This window comes from Xiphophorus couchianus, chromosome 16 (genome assembly GCF_001444195.1).
Source record: "Xiphophorus couchianus chromosome 16, X_couchianus-1.0, whole genome shotgun sequence".
NCBI classification, from domain to species: Eukaryota; Metazoa; Chordata; class Actinopteri; order Cyprinodontiformes; family Poeciliidae; genus Xiphophorus; species Xiphophorus couchianus.
The window spans coordinates 14,225,293-14,247,564 of NC_040243.1; the positions used below are offsets into that span (position 1 = coordinate 14,225,293).

At 39.1% G+C, this 22,272-nt stretch overlaps 2 protein-coding genes across 2 annotated transcripts; both read left to right on the forward strand.

The window, feature by feature from the left end:
- Window positions 1-341: 341 nt before the first annotated feature.
- LOC114159723 (jupiter microtubule associated homolog 1) lies at window positions 342-10,578 on the forward strand. The gene is made up of 5 exons (XM_028041807.1): window positions 342-548; window positions 2,644-2,786; window positions 6,304-6,452; window positions 7,630-7,660; window positions 9,988-10,578. Exons 1-5 carry the CDS (start codon window positions 493-495, stop codon window positions 10,131-10,133), a joined length of 525 nt encoding a protein of 174 aa, XP_027897608.1. The 5' UTR covers window positions 342-492; the 3' UTR covers window positions 10,134-10,578.
- Window positions 10,579-15,659: 5,081 nt separating this feature from the next.
- LOC114159575 (uncharacterized) lies at window positions 15,660-20,297 on the forward strand. The gene is made up of 5 exons (XM_028041547.1): window positions 15,660-15,737; window positions 15,883-16,215; window positions 18,789-19,118; window positions 19,447-19,592; window positions 19,944-20,297. Exons 1-5 carry the CDS (start codon window positions 15,683-15,685, stop codon window positions 19,968-19,970), a joined length of 891 nt encoding a protein of 296 aa, XP_027897348.1. The 5' UTR covers window positions 15,660-15,682; the 3' UTR covers window positions 19,971-20,297.
- The last annotated feature ends 1,975 nt before the right edge of the window (window positions 20,298-22,272 follow it).

The window sequence follows — 22,272 nt, forward strand, 5'->3', positions numbered from 1 at the left end:
TCCAAAATAAAGTTTGTCGAAGTTTCAAATGGTCAACTCAGCTTGAAAAACTCTGTTTCTATGCAGTATATGCTTTGCAAAGAATTACTAATAGCATAAATACACACCCTAAAGACAGCCTAAGTACCACCAACTGGCACTTGTACCAGAGTTTGAGAAACGTGGATATAGAATATGGCCTGAGGGATGTGGGCTGCCTGGTCACTGACGCTTGCCACCATCAAGAGGTTTGACCGTTGCACCTCTTATCCAATGAGAGTGAAGTACTGCGCTTTCACATCCAATCAGAGCGCGGAATTTGATTGGTGGGCTGGTTCTGAACGCCTGGCACCGCAGAAACAGCGGATCTGCTAGTCGTATGTTTTTTCAGTCTCGGGTGGAGTCTACATCCCTTCGCTTCTCTGCGGGCAACGAGGAGGATTTCTTCTTTTTTTTTTTATTAGTTTGACTACTGCTTATAACCCGCCAAGACATTGAAGCAGCTCCTCGAAGATGACGACGACCACCACGTTTCAAGGGTTAGACCCCGGTTCTAAAAGCAGTTCCAGGTAAAAAAAAAAAAAAAAAAGACATAAACCAAAAAAGGGGCAGTTGAATATCTTCCATGGAGGAACAAAAGGAGTGGGATGTGGGGAGAAACCGTTCGGCTAGCAGACGCCTCTTTTCTGGCTTCGTTTAAAGGGCAGCCCGCTAGTGGTGGTGGTGAAGGATATAACTGGATTGAGCTAAACTGTCACATAGACTTGCTAATTGAGTTAATCTTATTGGGTCGCAGAAGCACCATACCCTTTAGCCACCATAAGTTAGTTTGGTTAGCCTGCTGTGTAGGCGTTGGGCATGAGAGCTGGACTTAAAAAAAAGAAAGAAAAGCGAGATTTTTCGCTTTCGTTTGAAGAAGTGAACAAGCCTTTTTTAAAATCTGTTTGTTTTGAAGTTTCAGCTAAAATTTCTCTAATTCCTAAATGTGTTGTTGTTTGAAACTACAGTGTTTTTTTTTTTTTTGCCTTTTGTATTTTTTTCACATTCTTAATGGTGTATTTTGACTGCTAAAGTCGGAGCATGTGACTGACTAGACTTTTTGTCTGCATATCTTTGTCTTTGATGTGATCTAAGTGGAAGAAAAATACATAATTTATTCTTGATAGCTATTTTTTCTAAATCTTTGTTTATGAATGTGTGCTTTTTTTGTGAAAAAAATAAAGTTTTCTCTTTTAGAAAAGAAACACCTCATCCTTAAAGCATGCAGGCATTCTTTTCCTGTAAGTGATGCATGTCTGGATGCATTCCTCCCCCTCTGCAGTAAAAAGAGTTGCTACCTTTCTTTACTTTTCTATGGCTTCAGGGTCCATATATTTATCATAATTTTGTCAATAATTTTGAGAGTATACTTGTCTGGGGTGGGCTCTGAGACTGCAAGCTGCTTTTGGGTGATGCAGGGACTTGAGTGGGGGCTAACTAAGCCTGTAAATCTTATCTTAGCTCTTTGCTTTTGGTCTCTAAAGCCCCCTTTTTTTTTTTTTTTTTACAATCCGCTGGTCATTTCTGTGGCTGTGTGTCCAAAAAATGTCCCACAGGGCAGAGAGTTTAACAAAGAGGAGAGATCTAATCTTTGTAGGCCATCAAAGACCCTCCTACCCCTACCTTATCAGAGATACCATCTTTAGCTGTGGAGTTCCTGCATTTGCTCACGAAATTGCCCTCTTGCTCTCAAGCAGTTGATTATTTTATTGATATTATTTGCAGTTTGGGTCTAGGGTGGGGTCATCTGCCATGCTGCTAACAGCTTTCTCCCCTCTCATCACAATCCATGTGGAAACCATGAGCTCATCCTCTTTTGGCCTGGAGGTAAAGTCTGGTTTAGGCATTATTGTCACAGCAGTGTGTGTGAGGGACGAAAAAAAAGGGGGGGGGGGAGGGAAATTCAGTGAGGAGTGGCGTGCAGCCATGACTCTAGTTGATCTCCTTTGTATGGTTTGAGGAGGTGAGGTGTTTGTTGGGTTTCCATCTGCCTGCTTGGCCTTTTGGACAGCTGCTCTGTGTGTCAGCTGGTGGCTTCAGGGACTTTAAGGAGAGGAGAGTTTGCTTAAAAAAAAGAGGGAGGGGTCCGACATGGGCTGTGCAAGCAGATTGGTATCTCTCATCCACCCCAACTGTCACAGTAAACTTTGAAGGCGTCTCTGAAAAGTGACCATTGCTTTTTCTCATTTATTGAACGCATAGATTTCCTATAATTCCTCAACCTTCAACTATTGCCTTTTGTTCTTGGGGTTTGATCCAACAGATACACAAAATTTGGGTAAATCTCTTTTTAATAACGATGAACTACACATTTTGTGTCAGTGCAAAGGAATCTGTAGTAAGATGAGGCTACTGCTAGCTTGCTAAGTCTGCGATTAAAGGCAAGCGGAGTCAGCTGCAGGGCAGAGATTGTGACTGACTGACTGAGCGGCTGACAGCCGCAGCTTAAACTCATTGGTTGCTCTCTGTGTTTGGTATTCTTATGAAAGGGTATGGGGGGACTCTGAGCATCCTCCATGTTTTATTTGTTTATTGAGTCATTGATTTTTGCACAGCTGGTTTTTTGTTTGAGATGTTACGGCCTTCCGTCAGACTATTTTTACAGTCTTGTTTTTAATTCCCAAGGGTACTACGGCCGCCTGGTGGGGAGTCCAACTTCTCTCTCGGCTCAGATGAAAACTCAACCCCCCAACGCAAGAACAAGATGGCCTCTAGCATCTTTGCAGAACCCGATGACCCCCATGCTCATCGAAGAAACAATCCACCAAGTAAGTTGATCAACCATCGCTCTAGTTTTGCATGCATCTTAAACAAAGATGTGGGAGCAAATACAGTGTCTTACAAATGTGCTGATAGCCCTTGAAATGAATATTTTTGTCAAATTATAACCACGAACTACAATGTATGTGACATGATAGATCAACACAAAGTAGTGCATTATTGTGAAGTGAAAAGAACTGACACCAAAGTATATCCGCAAATAAAATCTGGAAAATGTGTCATGTATGTTTTCAGACCCTTTGAGTCATTTTTTATTTTTTTTTTAGTAGAACCACCAATAGATACAATTACAGCTGCAGATAAATATTTGGTATGTCTTTGCATGTAGAGACTCAAATATTTACACATTCTTCTTAGCAAAACAAACTCAGGGAGATAGGATGAACAGAGTTTGTGAACGTCAATTAAGTCTAGACTTCAACATTTTGACTCATTTCATTATGAATTGTTTTCCTGCTGGAAGGTAAACCTGAAGTCCCTTGTTGCCTTGAACGGATTAGCCCATATCTCCAGCTGTCTTCCCCTCTACCTTTGACTTGCTTCCCTGTACCTGCTGAAGAAAATCATCCCCACAGCATGATCTCCCCACCACCATGTTTCACTGATGTGTTCAGGGTGATCTATTGTGTTAGTTTTAATACTTCAACATTTTGCATGTTGGTGAAAACATGCAGTTTTGGTCTCCCACATTTGCAATGTCTCTTACACGGCTTGTGGCAAGTTTGAAACGGGTCTTCTTATGTTTCTTTTCTCTTGCCACTATTTAATAAAGGCAAAATTTGCACAATATAGAACTAATGGCTCTCATGTCTGTTGGTTCTTTCACTTGAGCTATGGACCTCTGCAGCTCCACCAGCATTACCGTGCTTCTCTTGGCTGCTCCTCTAAATATTTGCACTGAGTCGTAGCCTGGGATGTTGGCTTAAGTAGATGATCCTGTGTAAATTTGTTTGTTCCATGTTTTTTTTTGTGTGTGTGTGGTGATTGATTGAACAGTGCTTTGAGACGTTCAAAGATCAGCTGTTATAACCTAACTCTGCTACACATGTCTCTACAGATTTCTCCCTGACCTGTAAGCTGTACTCTTCAGTTTTTATGAAGCTGTTTGTTGACTGTTCTCTAGAAAACCTCTAAGACTGCTAAACAAATCATACAGAGATTAAATGGCGGATAGTTTAAGTCTGTTTGTTTATCTAGTGACTTCTAAAAGTTGCCAGACTTTATTTTGGGGCACTAGAGTAAAATTATCTGAATATTAATGTACCAGATTTTTATTGTGTTAAAAAAAATTATTAATTAAATTTGTTATCATTTACCTTCCTATTTATTGTTGTGCACTTCTTTGTGTTGGTCTATCCCATAAAATTCAAGTAAAATGCATCAAGTTTTGGCTGTAAAAAAGTCAAGGGGAAAATATAGTTTTGCTAGGTACTGTAAGATGCAGACTGAAGGCTCATTTTGCTCATCAGAGGGAGTTTCCCACATTTGTTGCAGCCGAAGAGCCCTGGAGTGCTGGCACCAGGGTAATTTGAAGCTAGGCTTTGTTAAATAAAGACTGTAGATCAGAGCCTGCAGTGGAAAGACAGGAAAACTGTATCACTTGGTGAAAAGCATGGCCTTGCACATGGAGAAGGGAAGTGAATGCAGCAGAGGGTAATAAGGCAGCAAAGGGCGCCGAGAACGCTCAAGGTCACTGCAAACTTTCAGCCACGGAGGCTTAAATGTGATTTGACGTTTATGCCTTTGAGAGTGGTTTGAAAGCCTGGAAAGTTTCCGTCATTATTCACTGCTCAGCATGCGAAGGTTTCCGTGCTTTTTTCCAGATAATGGTTGTTTGAGGGAGAGAAAGAAAAATTCAGTCTTGACAAAAGTGAAATTTCCAGAATTTTCTGGGCACAAACAAGAATCTGACCTAAAATCGCTCCTTTTCGTCTTAGACAGCTTGCAGCTGATTACAGTAAAGCCTTTTCCTGCCTGCATTGTTTCACTTGGGGCCGTGTCAAGTTTAGAAGAGCTCCTCAGACTTGCCCCACTTTAGCGCATACAACTGGAAGAAGGAGAGGAGCAGGAGGAGGAGGATGTTGATTTTATTCGGGGGTTATGGTAACTTACTGCTCGGTTTACAAGCACCGTTCTCAGTCTGCGAGGCTTCTGTGTGAACGCTCATTTATCTGGCGTGCAGCGCTGTGTGGATTCCATGGTAAATAATCAAATGTGCGTTTTATAAGGCCTGGATATGTCTCCGCCATCTGGAGCCATATTACAGCCAGTCAGGAAGAAGCTGCAGAAGTGCTCCAATCTTTTTCAACAATGAGGGGGGGAAAAGCCATCCAGTTTGTTTTTAAAAAACTTCACAAGAAGCTTTCTATTGGTTTATTGATTAAATGCAAGTTATGGAGCAGGAGTGTCACTTACCCCAGCACTTATAATTGGTAATTAATTTCCCATAACTTCCTGTGTCTTAAATTGAATGATAAAGGGAAAGAAGGAAGAGGAAGTCATTTAATGAGAGTTGCATAGGTTTGATGGTTCACTTCTACCTAAGCGACTCTTCGTGTTCGGCACGGTAATGGTTAGTGTTTTAGCGTTTTATAACTCCAGAGCTGGTTGGTATGTTTAAGAGCCCTCAGCTTCTGCCCACATGATAAGCGCACTCTTAATAAGAGAGGAAACGAAGACGAGCAGCAACCACACAATTGCCTTTCCTGTCTCCCTGCTTTCATGCGTTTATGCCTCGGACCCATGAGATCCATAAAGTTAAGCAGGATGCTCTGTTTCGTATAATCCATCAATCTCTTCAGTTTAATCCTCTCATGCTTCACATTTGTTGCCCAACGGGCAGTTAACTGATCGGGCTCAGAAATATTGAGTTATGAACGAGCCCCTTGTCGAGGTATACACTCTTTGTGATGATGCACTTTACTCCATTAACAACAACAGCAGCGGCGGCCTCTCGTCTGGCTCTCCGGCAGCCGACGTTTCTCGTCATCACAAAGACAGCTTGTCGCCTCCCCAGACCTCTGGATGATAGTGGTGGCCTTATGTGGCCTCGGGTAGCACCGCCTGTCGCTCCACAGCGGGCCAATACGGGGGTTTTAACGCCCTCTTTGCAGGCACTACACGAGGTTATGTGGGTCTTGGCGCTCGGGTTGTCTGTCTGGACGCCTTCCACTGCATTTCAGATTTGGTGATGTTTCCTTGTCGGTTCCCAGCGATTTCCAGCGTGAGGTATTTCAGTCGGATGCTCTTGTAAAGCTGATGTTTTTTCCATCAAAGCTGAGTTGATGAGACTTGCTGAGGGAAGTGCAGCCTTATGAGCTGGACATGTCTAGTCCTGGTTTGGCTTTGTTGCTAATTGGATTAGTCGCATATGGTATGAATCTGCTGCTTTAAAGCCGTGTTTGTGTTTCCTGTCTAGCTTCAGCAGAAGTGCTAATCTGGATGTTTCCCTCACAGTTTTAAGTCGTGTTTTTTTTTTTTTTTTTTTCTTCTTTCAACATCCAGCTGGGGCTCCTACCGGAACCCTGTGCGGGGAGCCCTCAGCCCCCCTCAGGAGGGTCCAGCAGCCTCTCCTCTTCCCCAAGAACCCCCAGCCAGAGCTGACCACCATCCACAACTCTGGAGCCGCCATGATCTGGAACCAAAGACGAGAGGTACCCGTCGTTTCCAGCGATTATTCTCTGTTTCCACAACAGAGCAGGAGCCTATTTGGGCCCGGGGATCACAGATAAAAATCTATTTCAGTGGAAAATGTAGTCGGAACGGGTGGCTTAATTTGTCTTTTTGAAACTAATCCACGTTTTCAGATAAATATGCGCTGACATTTGTAATCCCAGCAGAGGTTTGGTTTTTCACACAGAGTCCTCGCTGTCAGACATGGAAAGAATTTCTTAATAGAGCAGTCCGAGTGAAGACATACTGAAACAAAATCCCTCCAAGAAAATAAAATAAAAGGGTGACAAAATTCAGAACGTCTTGCAAAAGTATTCATAGTCCTAGAAATTTTTTCACACTTATTTTATTTAAAAAGGAAAATGCACATTAATCAGTCGGCCATGTAAATATGCCAAACTTAACCCATTGTGTTCAAAGGTTCTTTGTCATGTTATAAGCAGCTCGAACGTTTATGGAGATTTTGCATGATAAACCAGGAGAAAGTGGAGCTTGATTGTGAAGTGGAAGAAAAAGGATACATTGTTTTCATTGTTTGTTGTATTCTGGCTTCCTGAGTTGTTACTTTTACTGTAGCAGCAATGAACTTTGTTAATTTTTGGAGATTTGTGCTTCATGCAAGTTTGCAGCCTCTGCATCTTATTACAGTCATTCGTAGAGTCAACATCTGACAAAATTACTGGTCGATTTGCTTCAAACCAGATGAAAACATGCATAATTTACATTTCCTTTTCCTCTTCTTTGCTTAAAATTCTCATAAAAGTTGGACAGAAACATAGCTATAGAGACATACAACCATGCAATCACAAACTCCCACCTAGGGACAATTTAGAGAGACAGAGGGAAGTAGCAAGAGCACCAGGCAAAGGGAGAACATGCAGAAAGAGTTCAGGCTGGGATTCAAACTCGGGGCCGTCTTACTGTAAGGCAACATTGCTACCAACTGCTCCACTATTTCGCTACATTTTCATTATATTATAGTTAAATCATTTCAAAATAAGGAGCAGACACCAAGACACAATCAATTCACAAACCATCAGCTCCCAGTTAATGTTGGGTTTAAACAAACAAATAATAATAAATAAACAAAACAGAGCATATTGTCATGTATTGATAACCAGTTTGATACTATTGTCCCTTCTTTTTCTGACATTTTAGGGTGAGAACGGCCAGGATCAAGCAAACGATGGTAAGTACCCTGACTTCCTCAGCTGTTTTTACAAAAACAAATCCTTTAAGTGTCTGTCACAGGATGATTGTGACTAAACAGCAGGGCATGACTTGGATTACTCAGTGAAAGGCTCCATGGTGTACGAAAACAGACCAGGTAATTCTACTCTTCCTGCCCCTTCAATATCAGCTTGTGGAGAGTTGTCTCGTCTTCACTAGGGGAAAAAAACAAAACAAAAACAGGATTCAACTTCTCCCTTTCTGAGTCAACAACACATGATCTCTTTGATGTGGTTTGTTCCTGTCATGATGGCACGGCGATCTGGAGTCAAGCAGCTGTTTTTTGATGGCAGGCTTCACTTAGCATGAAAAGCTTTTCATTAATCACCAGGTGCAAGATTTGAACTGAGTGGCTGGCTCCTCCGATAATAACAGGGGTCTGCAGCCTGGTTTGAATGAAAATATTGAAACTAAAGCTACTTTTGTTGCCTTTATGTGAAGCATTTCCTCTGCGTTTATGTTGGCAGCGAATTTCAGTTTCTGAACACAATCCAACTCCTGTTTTGGTGGTTGAACCGTATGCTAGCAGGAAGCCATGACTCAGAGCAGACAAGACGGACACGTTTAGAAAGGTCAAATATCAGAACATCTGCGTCCGCACTCACCGCGCAGTGCAGTCCTGCTGTCTGTGGCGAAGGGCCCCTTAACTTAGAACGAATACAGTTGTCACAGCTGCTTCTATTGCCCTTCCCCTGTCAGGCCTCAAGTCTGTTCTGCTTTTCAGATCGATAAAAGTGATGACAAACAGTGTTTACTAGACATGGACTGTTATAGGAATCTCATGGTATAATAGGATAAATAGAAATTTCACACGTACTTACTCAGAAATGCAGAACAGAAACTAATTGCTTTTAGTTTAATCAGAAAAGCAACCATAACTCATAGTAGTGCATAAATTAAAGATGGATTCAGCACAATAAAGTCATCTATACCAGAAATCAGATTTGTTTAATAGATTTTAATTAAATAATTGGGAGTGAATACCTGCTAAATTTAGTAGTAAATGAATTAAGCATTTTTATTGTGCACAGAATTATGCAGTTTTAATTTATATTGATAAGCTAAGCGTTCTGTTGCTTAAGACCGGCCGCTAATGTAGCTTCAGATTAGCATTACTTTGACACGGAGCTTCTTCAGTTTCCACACTGGTAGTCTTTCTCTTTCAAAACTGGAAATATCTCCAACAATTTAGTTGGAAAGTCTTTTGTTCATTTGTTTTGCAAACATGAGAATATTAATGTTAGCCTTCTTTCTGCTAGCTTACCAGCAGAGTGCTACAACTGGGTAAAGAGAGGCTCTCCAACCTGTCAGCTAATCTGCATTGCTGACTCTGGTGTCTTTCTTCATCCCCTTGACATTTTATCCTTCCACTCAACCTTCCATTAACATACTTGAATACAGTCTCTAATTATTCAACTACTTTTGAAGTGACCATATACTGGCTTACAATTTTTCTGTAGACTGTCAATAACTCAAGACACTAATTGTATCCACCATAACGTAGCATTTCTGTATCAACCTAAAAGCCATTCAAATTGATTAAAAAATGCTTTAAATATGTCACTGTGTGCAAGAAATCTAAAGAATAAGCTTCACTTTTAGAATTGAATTGTTGCAATCCATCAACTTTTTGATATTTTATTTTAGCAAGGTGTGCCTGTACTTTTACACCATGCTTGGTGCCTACTGTGGAAAAGCAGCAGCACGTCAGATAAAAAGGATCTCAAGGCCTCAACATGGTTTGCATGTACGCTTAGGCAAAGCTGCTCACACACAAACACTCTTATTTATGCTTATTTCTGGGTCAGCTCTGTTGTTGACCAACCAGCTGGCCTCCGGAGTCACACTCTAAACAAAAATAAGTTTGATTCCTCGCAAATAACTAAGCCTATTGTTTTGTGTTTTTGATTGAACTCTTCAGTTTCAGATAAATCAACCATCAATGCTCCTTTTGTTTTTCAGAAATTTTCTGTCTGCTGCTTCATGTTAACACCTTTTGATTTTTGAACATTTAATGTGCATTGATGATCATGAATTGACCCTAAAGGTCAGCTTCTGGTTAGTCGGTACTGATCTACTCATATCAGCTGCCCATTACAAAACCAGTACATCCTTCTGCCACAATGCAGCAGCAGTGGTAGACCAGCTGTGGTTTCATATGAATGTCTGGAGCACATCTTCAGCCGCTGATCTAAATTATATCTGCTGTAATCCAATTAGCAGTCTGTGGTCAGATTCAGTTAAACTTAAGCACCCTGTGGTTTCTTATTGTTGCTGTATCTGTAGAGAGCCCTGAATATGTGGAGGGGGAGCTGGAGGAGCCCGAGCAGAAGGAGACATCACAGGCCCCTGACCCGTCGGGAGGCGCCAACGCTGCCGCAGGCGGTCGGAGAAACCCTCCTGGTGGCAAATCCAGCCTCATCCTGGGTTGAGACAACTCCTTTTTCTTTGTTTTCTTTTTTTATATATATATTTTTTTTCATTCAATCACTCTTGTTTTAAATTTTTTGAAGATAAAAACACCCCCCACCACTGTCTTCCTCCTCATCAACATGTCACTGTCTCTTCTTGTCCTCCTCCTTCCCGTGCCGTCACGTCCACGGACTCTCATGTCCTCTCACTCCACCCTCAAACCTTTTGTTTGATCCTTTTTTTCTATTGAAAGAAGAAAACTGTTGACAAAAGCACTTTATGTATCTCCCACACCCCTCCCATTTCAGCCCATCCTGTAGTGCATCGCGCCTGCTGGGAAAGGCATGACATGATTTTAGCTTGTCCCTCATTCCTTCCTCTGTTGTAAATGGTAAAACAAAAAAAACCTAAAAAAGATTTGATGTGTGGATTTCTAAACACAATAAAGATTCATATGAAATTGCATCTGCTGGGTTTCCTTCTTTCTAACTTGGTATGAGGAAAAACTGTAGGAACTGTTTCCAGACGAAATGTCGTTGCTGATCACCCAGTCTAGACGTGGTGTATGCAAGACGACTGTTAATTCTCTCCTCTTCAGTTTCCATCTGCATAAATGTCCAGAAGCAAAGAGCCTCTTAATATTTATGTGTGCTGAAATGAAGCCTTGTGGTGGCAGCTGTGGAGAGAGAAGACAGACTCCAGTCTGGAAATCTGCCCAGCTGAAGTAACAAGAATGACTGCTGCAGTGACCTGTGTCAAAATGAGAAAAAGAAATATTTTTATGACCTCACAAGCTGGATATTTGGCTTCCAGAGCGTTTCTGTGTCAAGATGAGTGTTGCCTTTTGATAAGGTTGGGGGGGTTTAAACAAAACGTGGAAAATGATTCCTTATTTGGTTTTGGGCTCAAGGTAAATATCAGTAGGAACACAAAGGTTGAAATCATACTTTGTCAAAAAAAAAGTATTTTCCCATTTTCTGCTCATTTTTTTTATTATAAAAAAACAAACATAATTGATGCTTAGCTTGACTGATTGCACAACCACTTAACTCTTAAGTTCTTGCTTTTAGATTACGTTTATCACCTAGATGGAGGTGTATTGTTTTTATAAGTCTGAGCTCCTTACTGTAAACCGTATAGTCTCTGAGGCAGATCCTCCTCTTCAGATTACTCATTATGGAGCTTAACTGCAGAGCTGAAGATCTTAAAACCCTCTTTAGAAAAATGGACACAGCACCTCTCTTCTAAAGGACCCACTCGCCTGTATGTATATGTATATGTACTTAAAACATCAAACTTGATAGGAGACATGTTGGAAATAAAAGCTGAGGCATATAAAGAAGCTGCAGTGATCTGCAGCTCAGGAGAAAGAATATGTTAGCAAGAAAACTATTAATTGTTTAGTCCAAACAGATGTTCATTATGGGAGAGTTTTGTTTAAACCTTCACATAAGCCATGTGGGGGATACCTTTAAGGAGTAAAAGAGGATACTGTTTCAATAAGAACTTTTTGTTGTTGATTTTTGGTCCATGAGGTGGGAAACCCTGAACACATATTCCCCAGTCATGGGCATTTTCTTGTTTAAAAGGGGCAGCATAGCAAGCTGAATACAGAGCATAAAACCAGTTGAGACTTAAGAGTTTTAGTATGGTCCTGTCAAAATTCAGACTAAAATTCCATTCACAATCTGTGCAATGACTTAAATGAATGTTCACAAATGCTTTCTGTTCAGCCCCACTTGAGAATAAGCTACTTTTCCAGGATTGGGCAGCATGAAGACATGCCCTAAAAGAAGAAGAAGAAGTGATTCTACAAAATATTGACTCAGTAGCACTGAATACCAACATGATTTATCTTCTATGTTACAACTATGTGCCACTTTGTGTTGCTCCATCAAATACAATCCCACTAAAAGACATTGGGGTTTGTGGCTACTGACAAAGCAAGAAAAATATTCTAGGCTTTTAAATTACATGGTTGCTTTGTGTCTTACCTACTCGTCAGCTACAGAAACTCCTTCAGGCCCAACCCTTGAGCTGCTTAGTGCTGTGCAGCAGCAGTGTGTTTCAGCCATTTTTTTTTTTTTTTTTGCCAGAAAAGGCATGCACGGGTCACTCAGATCAGGAAAAGAACTTCCTGCCCTGGAGAAAGGCCAGGATGTTTTATTGCACTCAATGAAAGCTTGTTTGCAGCCAGCGTTGTGTCAACAGGGAAAGTCCTGTGCCCTGAAGAGTTGGTCTAAATATCTGCTGCTGCTACAACCTTCTGATGCACATATGACCAAAACAGATAAACTAAAGAGACTTGAGATTTACTGACAGGTTTTTTTTTAAATGTTTTGTTCATTTTTACTATTTAGATGGCAAATTAAATTCAGTAATATGCAAAGTTACACATACTGCGGACATTTTGCATATATTTTACATTAAAAGTTCTTAAAGTGATTTTTTTAGTACTTATCCTAGTTCAAGACATTTTTGTTTGCAAAAGCAGTCTTAATTAACATGTTCACATTACATCAGCTAATAATGTCCAACTGCATTTTATTGGGATTTTATCTTAACGATTAAAGCAAAATAGCACATACCTGTAAAGTGGGAGGGGGAAAAAAAGGATTTTTACCAAACGTTTGTTGTGAATTTTAATTCAGACCCCTTCTACTATGTGATCCCTAAATTAAATCTAACTTACATTTGCAGTTTCGCTTGTGCGTTCCAAAATGGGTGTAAATACTTTCTGAATGCACTGTAACGTTAAGCTTTGCTCTTTTGTTCTGGCCAGCAGCTAATCAGTTTGGAGCCAGACTCTGTTGTCTATCCGCTTTGATTATCCGACTAATCTTTCCGCAAAGATGGGAGATTATCATTTTCCTCCCCCCACCCCGCCACAACCTGAGTTATTTATCCGCTGCGTGTGTGTGACATGTGTTTAAGCAGCACTCGCTCGTTTGCTATTTAATTGATCGACGGTTCCATTAGTCCATGTGCAGTCCAGATGAGGCCAACCGGAGGTCTCCGAGGAGGAAGAGGAGGCGTGAGCATGGGAAGTCGAGTGGGGAAATGAGGTGAGTCATCTCTGAGTGATGTGCAAACAGTCTGTTAATTGATACCACCATTTAGTCATGTGCACTGACTCTGCAACTATTCAGTGGAGGAGGTTTATTCAGACGGCCTGCAGAATAACCGTTGGTCATAAAAAATAAAAAAAAAAAACAGTGAGATTCATCATTCTTGTCCTGTTTTTCGTTAATTTCCTGGCCTTTCTGTGAGCAAGACAGGAGTCATCCTGGTCTGGCAGACTCAGAACTGTACTGCCTCCCACATCGGGACGTAAAACAGAAAGCAGCGGCTGGTATATGAATAGGACTATTCCTGTAGCAACAAAGGGACATGAAAGCTCCTTGCACTATCCCCTGTGGCTTATATCCCACCTCCTAAACTGGAAGAGATTGGAGGAAGAGCACTAGTGGCGAAAAAAATGATGAGATAAACTGGGACCTTTTGTTTCTGCTTTTCCTCTGGGGGAAATGAGACCAAACAAGACACACATGCTACAGTCATTGACTGATTGATCCCTGAGGACGAAGAGAACCTTATAAACTATTGTTGTCTTCATGAAATTGTGTACCATTAAAATGATTTGTTCATGTTGCGTATTACTCTGTACGAATTGGGTTTCACAGCAGTATTATGTGCAGTAAGCACATAATTGTGAGTCTTTGTTTCTATCTGTGAGGAAGTAAAAAAATTATCTGATCATCATCACCATGCTAAACTTCATAAAACAATATTAACATTACATTATCTTTTTTTTCTGTATATTTGCTGTTCGTAATGCTTCACATTATTTTTGGTATTGTCCTAGGCTACAAATTTGGTTTATACTAAAGATCTTAGCATTAGACATTTTTCTGTAGCTATTTTGTTGCTAGGTGTGGTTATTTATTTTATTTGTTATGGTAAATTCATACAATATATATATTTTCTTTAGCAGGATTTTAGCTTTATGTTGGTCTGCATTTTACATAACTACGTAAAATGCAGACCAACATAATGCGTGTGAGTACATGCTTCAAATTGTAATGTTAGACAAGAAGATGATTTTAAAAATGAGATCTCTACTTTGAAAGTCAGTGACAGTACAAAGTAAAATCTTTTCAATTTGTTTTGGCTTTGTGAATCTACATAATGAAGGAGTCAATGAGAGGTCAATGTAGAAGGGGTGACCTTTGGGTGTGAGACCATTTTCTTCTCTGCTACCACAAGAGGGCGATAGAAACGCAGCAAAGCAACATCAGAGCACATCACACCTTTGATTGCAAACAGAGCCAGTTGGCTTGGTTGGATGGGGCCCCAACCACAGGTAGAGTATCCAAACATTGAACTCAAGCAAAAGTAGCACTACTTCAACAAGTTTTTACTCAACTAAAAGTAAAAAGTAAACATCCAAGAGACAACTCGAGCGTTTTCTGAGAATTGCAAATAAGTCTCGTACATTATCATGGAGGAATTTTAGCTTTACATCTTTCAGACATGGAGTTAAACTGAGCTGCCTGTTTAACTTCATGTTGCAGCACCTCAGCTGGGTTTATATCCAGACTTTGATTTTCCACTTCAAAACGTTTGAAGTTTTTAAGTCTAAAAGTCTTTGAGATCATCAATGTTTTGTTTCTTTGTTTTTAGAAAATGGGACATTTCTTTGTGTTCTTTTCAGTCATCGTTGGTTTTACACTTTTACACTGTCAAACACCACATGAATACCCTCTTCATCCAGTGTTTTTTCTCATTGTTGAATCTTGAACACTGACCTTATTTAAAGCAAGTGAGGTCTGGAGTACTTTAGCTGCTATTCTGGGTTCTTTTGTGACCTCTTAAATGAGCCAGCAATGCGCTTTTGAAGTCATTGTAGTTGGCTCGCCACTCCCATGAAGCTTCAGCTTGTTCTATGATTTTGTTGTATCCATTTGTGGATGATGTCGTTCACTGGGACTCACTGGAACCCCAAAGCCTTAGAAATGGCTCTGTAACCCTTTACAGAGTAATTGAAGTCAATGTCTGATTTTTATTTGTTATTTATTTTCTTGATGTGTTGCTTTTTCAGATCTGATGAACCCTACTTAATTATATTTGAAATGTTCTATGATTTTGTTTTGGTTCTGCAAGTCAGGCAGAAATCAGGCTTAATCGTGACTTGTAAAATTTTGTCAGCTTCCAAAATAATGTGGGTACTCACAATTAACTTATAATTTAATAAAACAGCTATTCACGTTTTTATTATTTAGCCTTTTTCCCCCTAAGTAAATGAAACCATACTTTGCAAGACCTTCTTAGGCGAATTTAGTCTTATAATGCAATTACTTTGATCTGAAAACATGTGACAACGTTTCATTTAGGTGTCTGAAGGAAAAAGAGATCTGAAAGAGCAAGAATACTTTTTCAGAGCTCTGTATTTGTGTTGCCAAAAATACGAGCAACCATGAGTTCCTGTTTGACTCTGTGGTTAAATTAGAGCACGTTTCTGATTCCAGCACAAGAATTTGAGTAGACTTTGTGAACAGCAGTTGTCACGATGTCTGATGCCTGGACGAGGATCTTCACCATCCTTTGTCTCTGTTGCGCAGCAGGTAAAGCTAAGACAGATGTGATAATGAACAATGACAAGCGGTTTAAAACTTACTGGAATATTTCGTCAATATTTTAAACTCTTTGATATAGGTATATGACGGAATAAATAGGATATGAAACAATGTTTTTGGTTTTGCTGTGTAGAGATGAAAGGAGTGGTTTGGAAAAAAGTTGGACAATCCCTTACAATCCAGTGCAGGACTGAGTCTGATCAAGATTTTCTGAATTTAAAAATGGAGACTGCCAATGAGGAAACTGACATTGTTGGTATAGACAAAGCCACAGAAAAAAGAATTGTTCTTCAAGGAATGACAGAAAGAGTTCAGACTTATGGAGCATTTCCCAATGTGGATATCATCATTAAAAACTTGAATGGAAATGACACAGGATCATACTGGTGTCTGTATTCAAAAACGAGCGAAACATTTAATCAACAAATAACAAAAGGTGACGGATCTGTGCTGCTCTTTGTGACAGGTGAGAGTCTCTTTTTCTTTATTAAACCAGCTGCATCTAAGCTCAGTTATTACGTTCTGCTGGACATAACTTGCTTTGTTCAACAGCCTTAGAAAGACACTGCAAAAGTGGGCATTTAAAAAGGACTAGAAGGTTGAGGCTAAGCAAAAGTTTAAATAACTAATCAGAGAGAATTTTGTTTAAATAATTCTCACCCAAAGTGAATTAGTAAATAATTCACTTTGGGTGTTTAAATTTCACCCAAAGTGGTTTGGGTGAAATTTTGAATAGAAACATCAGACTGGCTGTGTGGTTGTGCTCTGTTTGTCTCAGATCTGGCTGCTAACTCTGTGGCTAACCCTTCAGACCAGATTTGTTTTTAACATAAAATACACCGTGTTCCAAATTATTATGCAAGTGATATTTTCTCTATATTTTTCTTAAATGGTCAACGCAAACGATGGTCAGTATAATTTTCAAGTCATAAACTATTAGAGTATAAATCAAATTTTACTGAACAAAGCTCCCCATGAGAACAGTATTTTTTTCAAAAATAAAAAACTCAAAATGCACTGCTCCAAATTATTATGCACAGCAGATTTTCTAAACATTTTAAGGATTATAAAGAACTGCAAACGGTCATTCTTTGAATCTGCAGCAGTAAGTGGTCACATGTACTAAAATCAAAAGCTATTTCAATCAAAAACATCTTAACAGACCGAGTTACATGTTGACATGTTACCCCTTCTTTGACATCACCTGCACAATTCTTGCCTCCATTGAACTTGTGAGTTTATGGAAAGTTTCTGCTTGAATTTCTTTGCAGGATGTCAGAATACTTTCCCAGAGCTGCTGTTTTGATATGAACTGCATTCACCCCTCAGATCTTCTGCTTGAGGAAACTCCAAAGGTTCTCAATAGGGTTGAGGTCAGAGGAGGATGGTGACCACACCATGAGTTTCTCCCCTTTTATGCCCATAGCAGCCAATGACACAGTGGTATTCCTTGCAGCATGAGATGGTGCATTGTCATGCATGAAGATGATTTTGCTACTGAAGGTACGGCTCTTCTTTTTGAACCATGAAAGAAAGTGATCAGTCAGAAAGTCCATATGCTTTGCTGAGGTCATTTTCACACCTTCAGGGACTCTGAAGGGGCCGACCATTGATTCCCTCCCCGTGATTTCGACCCATAAAATGACTCCACCACCTCCTTGCTGACGTCACAGCCGTGTTGGGATGTGGTGGCCATCCACCACCAATCCACTACTGTGTCCATCTGGACCATCCAGGGTTGCACAGCAGTCATCAGTGAACAAGTCTGTTTGAAAATTAATCTTCATGAACGGCTGGGCCCACTGCCACCGTTTCTGCTTGTGAGCTCTGGTTAGGGGCGGCCCAATAGCAGGTTCATGCACCGCAAGCCTCTGGAGGATCCTCCACCTTGAGGTTCCAGAGGCACCAGCAGCTTCAAATAACTGTTTGCTGCTTTGTAAGGGCATTTTAACACCTGCTCTCTTAATCCGATGAATTTGTCTAACAGAAACCTTCCTCATTATGCCTTTATCTGTACAAACCCATCTTTGTTCTGAATCAGCCACAAATCTCTTCACAGTACGATGATAACACGTCAGTTTCCGTTAAATATCTAATGTTTTCATACCTTGTCATACGGCACTGCACTATGATGATTTTCGTCAGCAGAAAGATCCTTTCTCTTTTCCATATTGCTTGAAACCTGTGGCCTGCTTAATATTGTGGAACATCCTTCTTAAGTAGATTTTATTTAATTGAGCTCACCAGACAAACTAATCAACCCAGTTCTCTGAAATTAATGATAGTGATTCAAAGAGCCCTGACACACAATACCATCTATACATTTAATAACACAACAAAAAAATGTAATCTTTATGAGACTTAAATCCAATTTGCATAATAATTTGGAACACGGTGTATACACAAAAACTGATCAGGCGATTTAATTTTGAAAAATAAAACCACTCTATTGAGTGTAATTTTATTAAACAACCATGAACTACACTAATATGTTAAATGGATATCTAAAAGAGGTAGCATACTTACTCCTCCCCCTGTAGAGTTAAAAAGACTTGTTTGCCATGACATATTATGACAAATTTGTAATTTTGCTACAGACATGCATTATGAGAGTTTAAGGGTAAGAGCTTACAAAGTCAGCATTTGCATGAGGTAAACGTTCAATTACTGGGTGCAGAAAGCTTCACTGTGAAAAGCACAGTTCACCACTATATGTGGCCAAAGACATGAGATTGTGTGTACCAGTTAGCTGTCACGTTCAGTGCACATTGTGGTTAAAAACAAAAGCACATTCAGACTGAGCTGTGAGAATTGGGTTGAATCATGTCAACAGTAATGGTCAGCATGTATTCTTCCTGGCTGAAGGTCTCCATCTTCCTGTGTCTCTGGTGCACAACAGGTAAGGCTGAAACAGAATTATGCACTATTATGGACAGAGGTATATATGTTTCAAAGCAACTATAATCGTTTAGCAATTTTTTTAGTTGCTATTTGACAATCCTGTATGATCTACTCTGTCTTTTATGTTCTTTTGCCTAGAAACAAAAGAGGTGATTTGGAGAGAGTCGGGACAATCCGTTATGATCCAGTGCAGAATTAATACTGATCAAGATTTTCTGGTATTGAAAATGGGCCTTAACGAGGAGACTGAGGTTGCCGTTATCAACAGAGCCTCTAGAAAAACACATTTTCATAAAGGAATCGCAGAAAGAGTTCAAACAAGTGGAACATTCCCAAGTGTGGATATTGTAATTGAAAACTTAAATAGAAGTGACTCAGGGCCATACTGGTGTGTGTATTCAAAACTAGATGACAACTACCATCCACTGGTAACAAAAGGTAATAGATCTGTTCTTCTAATGGTGACCGGTGAGTATGTTGTTCTACGAACTGAATTTTAACTCAACTAATATGTTCAGCTGGACAGTATTTTTGCTTTGTGCAGCAGATTTCTGCAATGTACAGCAACATCCATCAATATACACAGGATGTATTTATTAAGGTTTCTAAATAATGATGTGACTAAATTAAAAAATGTAGTAAGTTTAACTTAAATGATAGATTTCTAAACTTAAGCAATTAACTTGACATGTAAAATATTTTAAATGAGAAGATTCTTTAAAATATAACATTTCAAAAATAAACATACAACATCCTGCATGAAAAATAACAATAACTTTATGTTCATAATTTCAAGGATATACTCGGGAATCAACAACAACCATTATAGGAGAGGCAAAATGTGATGCATCAAGTCTTTCTTTGGTTGTGGTTTATGTTCGCATCATCGTCATTGTTCTGATTGGCCTCATGCTAGGTTTTAGCATTTTGATCATGCATAAGGTATGTTCATGTTTTTTCTTTTCTTTTTTGAGAATGTGCCTTTGGTTGCATCTCTACAGGAATGTACCACATGTCATTAAATACAGTTAGAGTCAGATGATTTATTCCTTAAATTCTGCAAGTGTTTCTAATTAGATAGTTCTAATTCAGATCAACCTAATACATCAGTGAAAACTGTGATTATTTTTGACATCTCATTCCTTTGTCATCATTAAGGTTCTTTAAAAATACTTTCTCATTCTTTATTCACAATTACATCCTACAGTCAGCAGGTGGCAGCAGGATCCCTGTTCCACCTCATGTATGTTTTTTTTTGTCTCATCCAGTCTTTTTTTGGTTTTTGTTTTGCAGAGTCACAAGAAACAACCACTTGAATGACGCGTTGTGATGATTTTAATGAAAAAAGAAAAGCATACAAGTCTGGAGACATGAAACACAGGATATCAAGTGTGAACAAAAAACAAACAATGAGCAAAAGAATGGAGAAAAAGGTTATGGAGCCAAATGGAAATTAGACATTGAAACAAAACTAAAATTCAAAATGTAAATACTGAGATGTAAAGTGACACAAGAAACAGACAGACCAATCAGGGGAAACACAGACTGAGAGTAAAAGGATCTGGAAACCAAAGTGCAAAATCTCACAAATCTGACATGACAATCACATCCAAAGGAATGAATTACAAATATGCAAGAAAAACAACACAAAAATAAGAAACTAAGCATAAAGGAATGAACTAATCTGGCAACACCTTAAAAGTAATGATAAACACAGAGAAATGAACAGAATGGCCAGACTTTTGAACACAAATGACCCACAGGAGAAAATTATTATTTTTGTTATTATTTTTTTTACACTCAATTATTATATTTACACAAACAAAAGATAAAACTCAAACACAACATGATATTCTTTTGATCTGTTTTGGTTGCAACAAAGAGATTACCCACATTATTTTACTCCGAGAAGGAGACAGGGGATAATCTTTGACCACAGCAAAACAAGAAGGACTGACATATACATTATGTGGGTATCATGCTGATCCCCACACGATGCCGCCCTGGGTGGTTATCCATTACGCCCATATTGAAAACCGCTAACTTTAAGTCTTCCACTTGTCTAGGTTCTGTTTAGAGTTGCAATACTTAGCCTCTTTACTTTTCTTTGTGGATCTTAGTTCCTGTCAAAAGTTTTCTTGCTCGCTTCGTGTCCTGTTTATATTGTATAACTTGTTTCTGAGTTTTGTCATTTCTCTGTATTTTCAGTCATTCTTTTGTTGGGCTGTTAGCTGTAATCTTTGGTTCCAGTGTTTATTTTGTGTCTATTTCTCTTCAGCTCTCCTGAATTCCCCACAGTATTGTCTTTCTTCTGGTTTGTCTTTGCTCAACTCATTACTACACTTGTTTACTTTTAACCAGTAATAAAAAATTTTTATCTAATGATCTAAGCAATAATAAAATTGTTAGATATGACAACAGGAGCAGCATGATCCTGCTGTTGTACTTGTCATTTCACTGTTATTTGTAATTCCTGTCTCTAGTTTGCTTATGCCTCCTGCATTTTGGATTTTGCTGTTTCCAGTTTCATGTTTTGCATTAAACCTTTTTACTCAGAGCTCATCTCGCCTACTGCATAGCTGCATATAGACTCTCTCATCACACCACTTACTGTCAACAGTTCAGCTATTGTATATACTGTATTTGTAGATAATTTCTTTCAGTACTTATTCTGTGATCCAGTTGTAACTATGCCATGGTTTTACTTTTCATTCATAAATGTTTTGCACATGTTTTTTTTTTTTAATTGTTTTTCATGAAATTTAGCCTGTTTGAGGTCTGTATAAAGCACAATTGTTGTTCTGTAATGACTTAATTCACAGTTCCAACATGGCGTTTGATGATGTAGACCTATTAAAACTTGGTATTTTGGTGAGAAATGGCTTTTTTGGGGTTTCTTTTTCTGAGAAGGATGTCAAAGCCTTAAATATCTGCTATCGATGCAGATTTGCTGAGCTGCCACAAGAGGGCAGTATTAATGCAGCAAAGCACAGGGCTTCCAATTTCTGGTAACTCCACACATTTGACGTTCTTCCGCAAGAATAAAAAGAAAAAAATTAAAGGAGAAAAACGAATCATGATCCCATAGTAAGAATTTAAAAAATATAATAATCTGATCAAATTAATTAGTCTAACATCATTTAAAAAAAGTTTAAGGAAAAGCAGATTTTGGACCTTATTTATTTGATCATCTGCATTTCTGTTAAAGTTTATTTAAAAGCATAAACTTATCAAAGGTGTAGAAACTGCTTACAAATGTATCTTTGATTTGATATCCATTCAAAAATTATGTACCCACACATAGCAGATCCTAACTGTTCATGATAGGATTATTGTGTGCAGACTTAAAGTTTCATTGTTTCTTAAACCCTCTTTAGAAGAAAAATAAGGCAGAAAATTATGCAACTTTACAAGTAGGAACTTCAACATGCACTTACGGTTAAGAGTTTTAAGTTTTTTTATTCCAATTCAAGATGTTTGAGTTCACTCGTTGGTTTGTAATGGTACAAAGACAAGTGTTGAGCTCTCAGAGGTAAACAACTTCTGTTCTGCAGCAATAGAGGTTGATCAAGGATTGAAAGCTGGTGCAACTCATTCCTACAGGTCTTCCAATTTTTCTGGG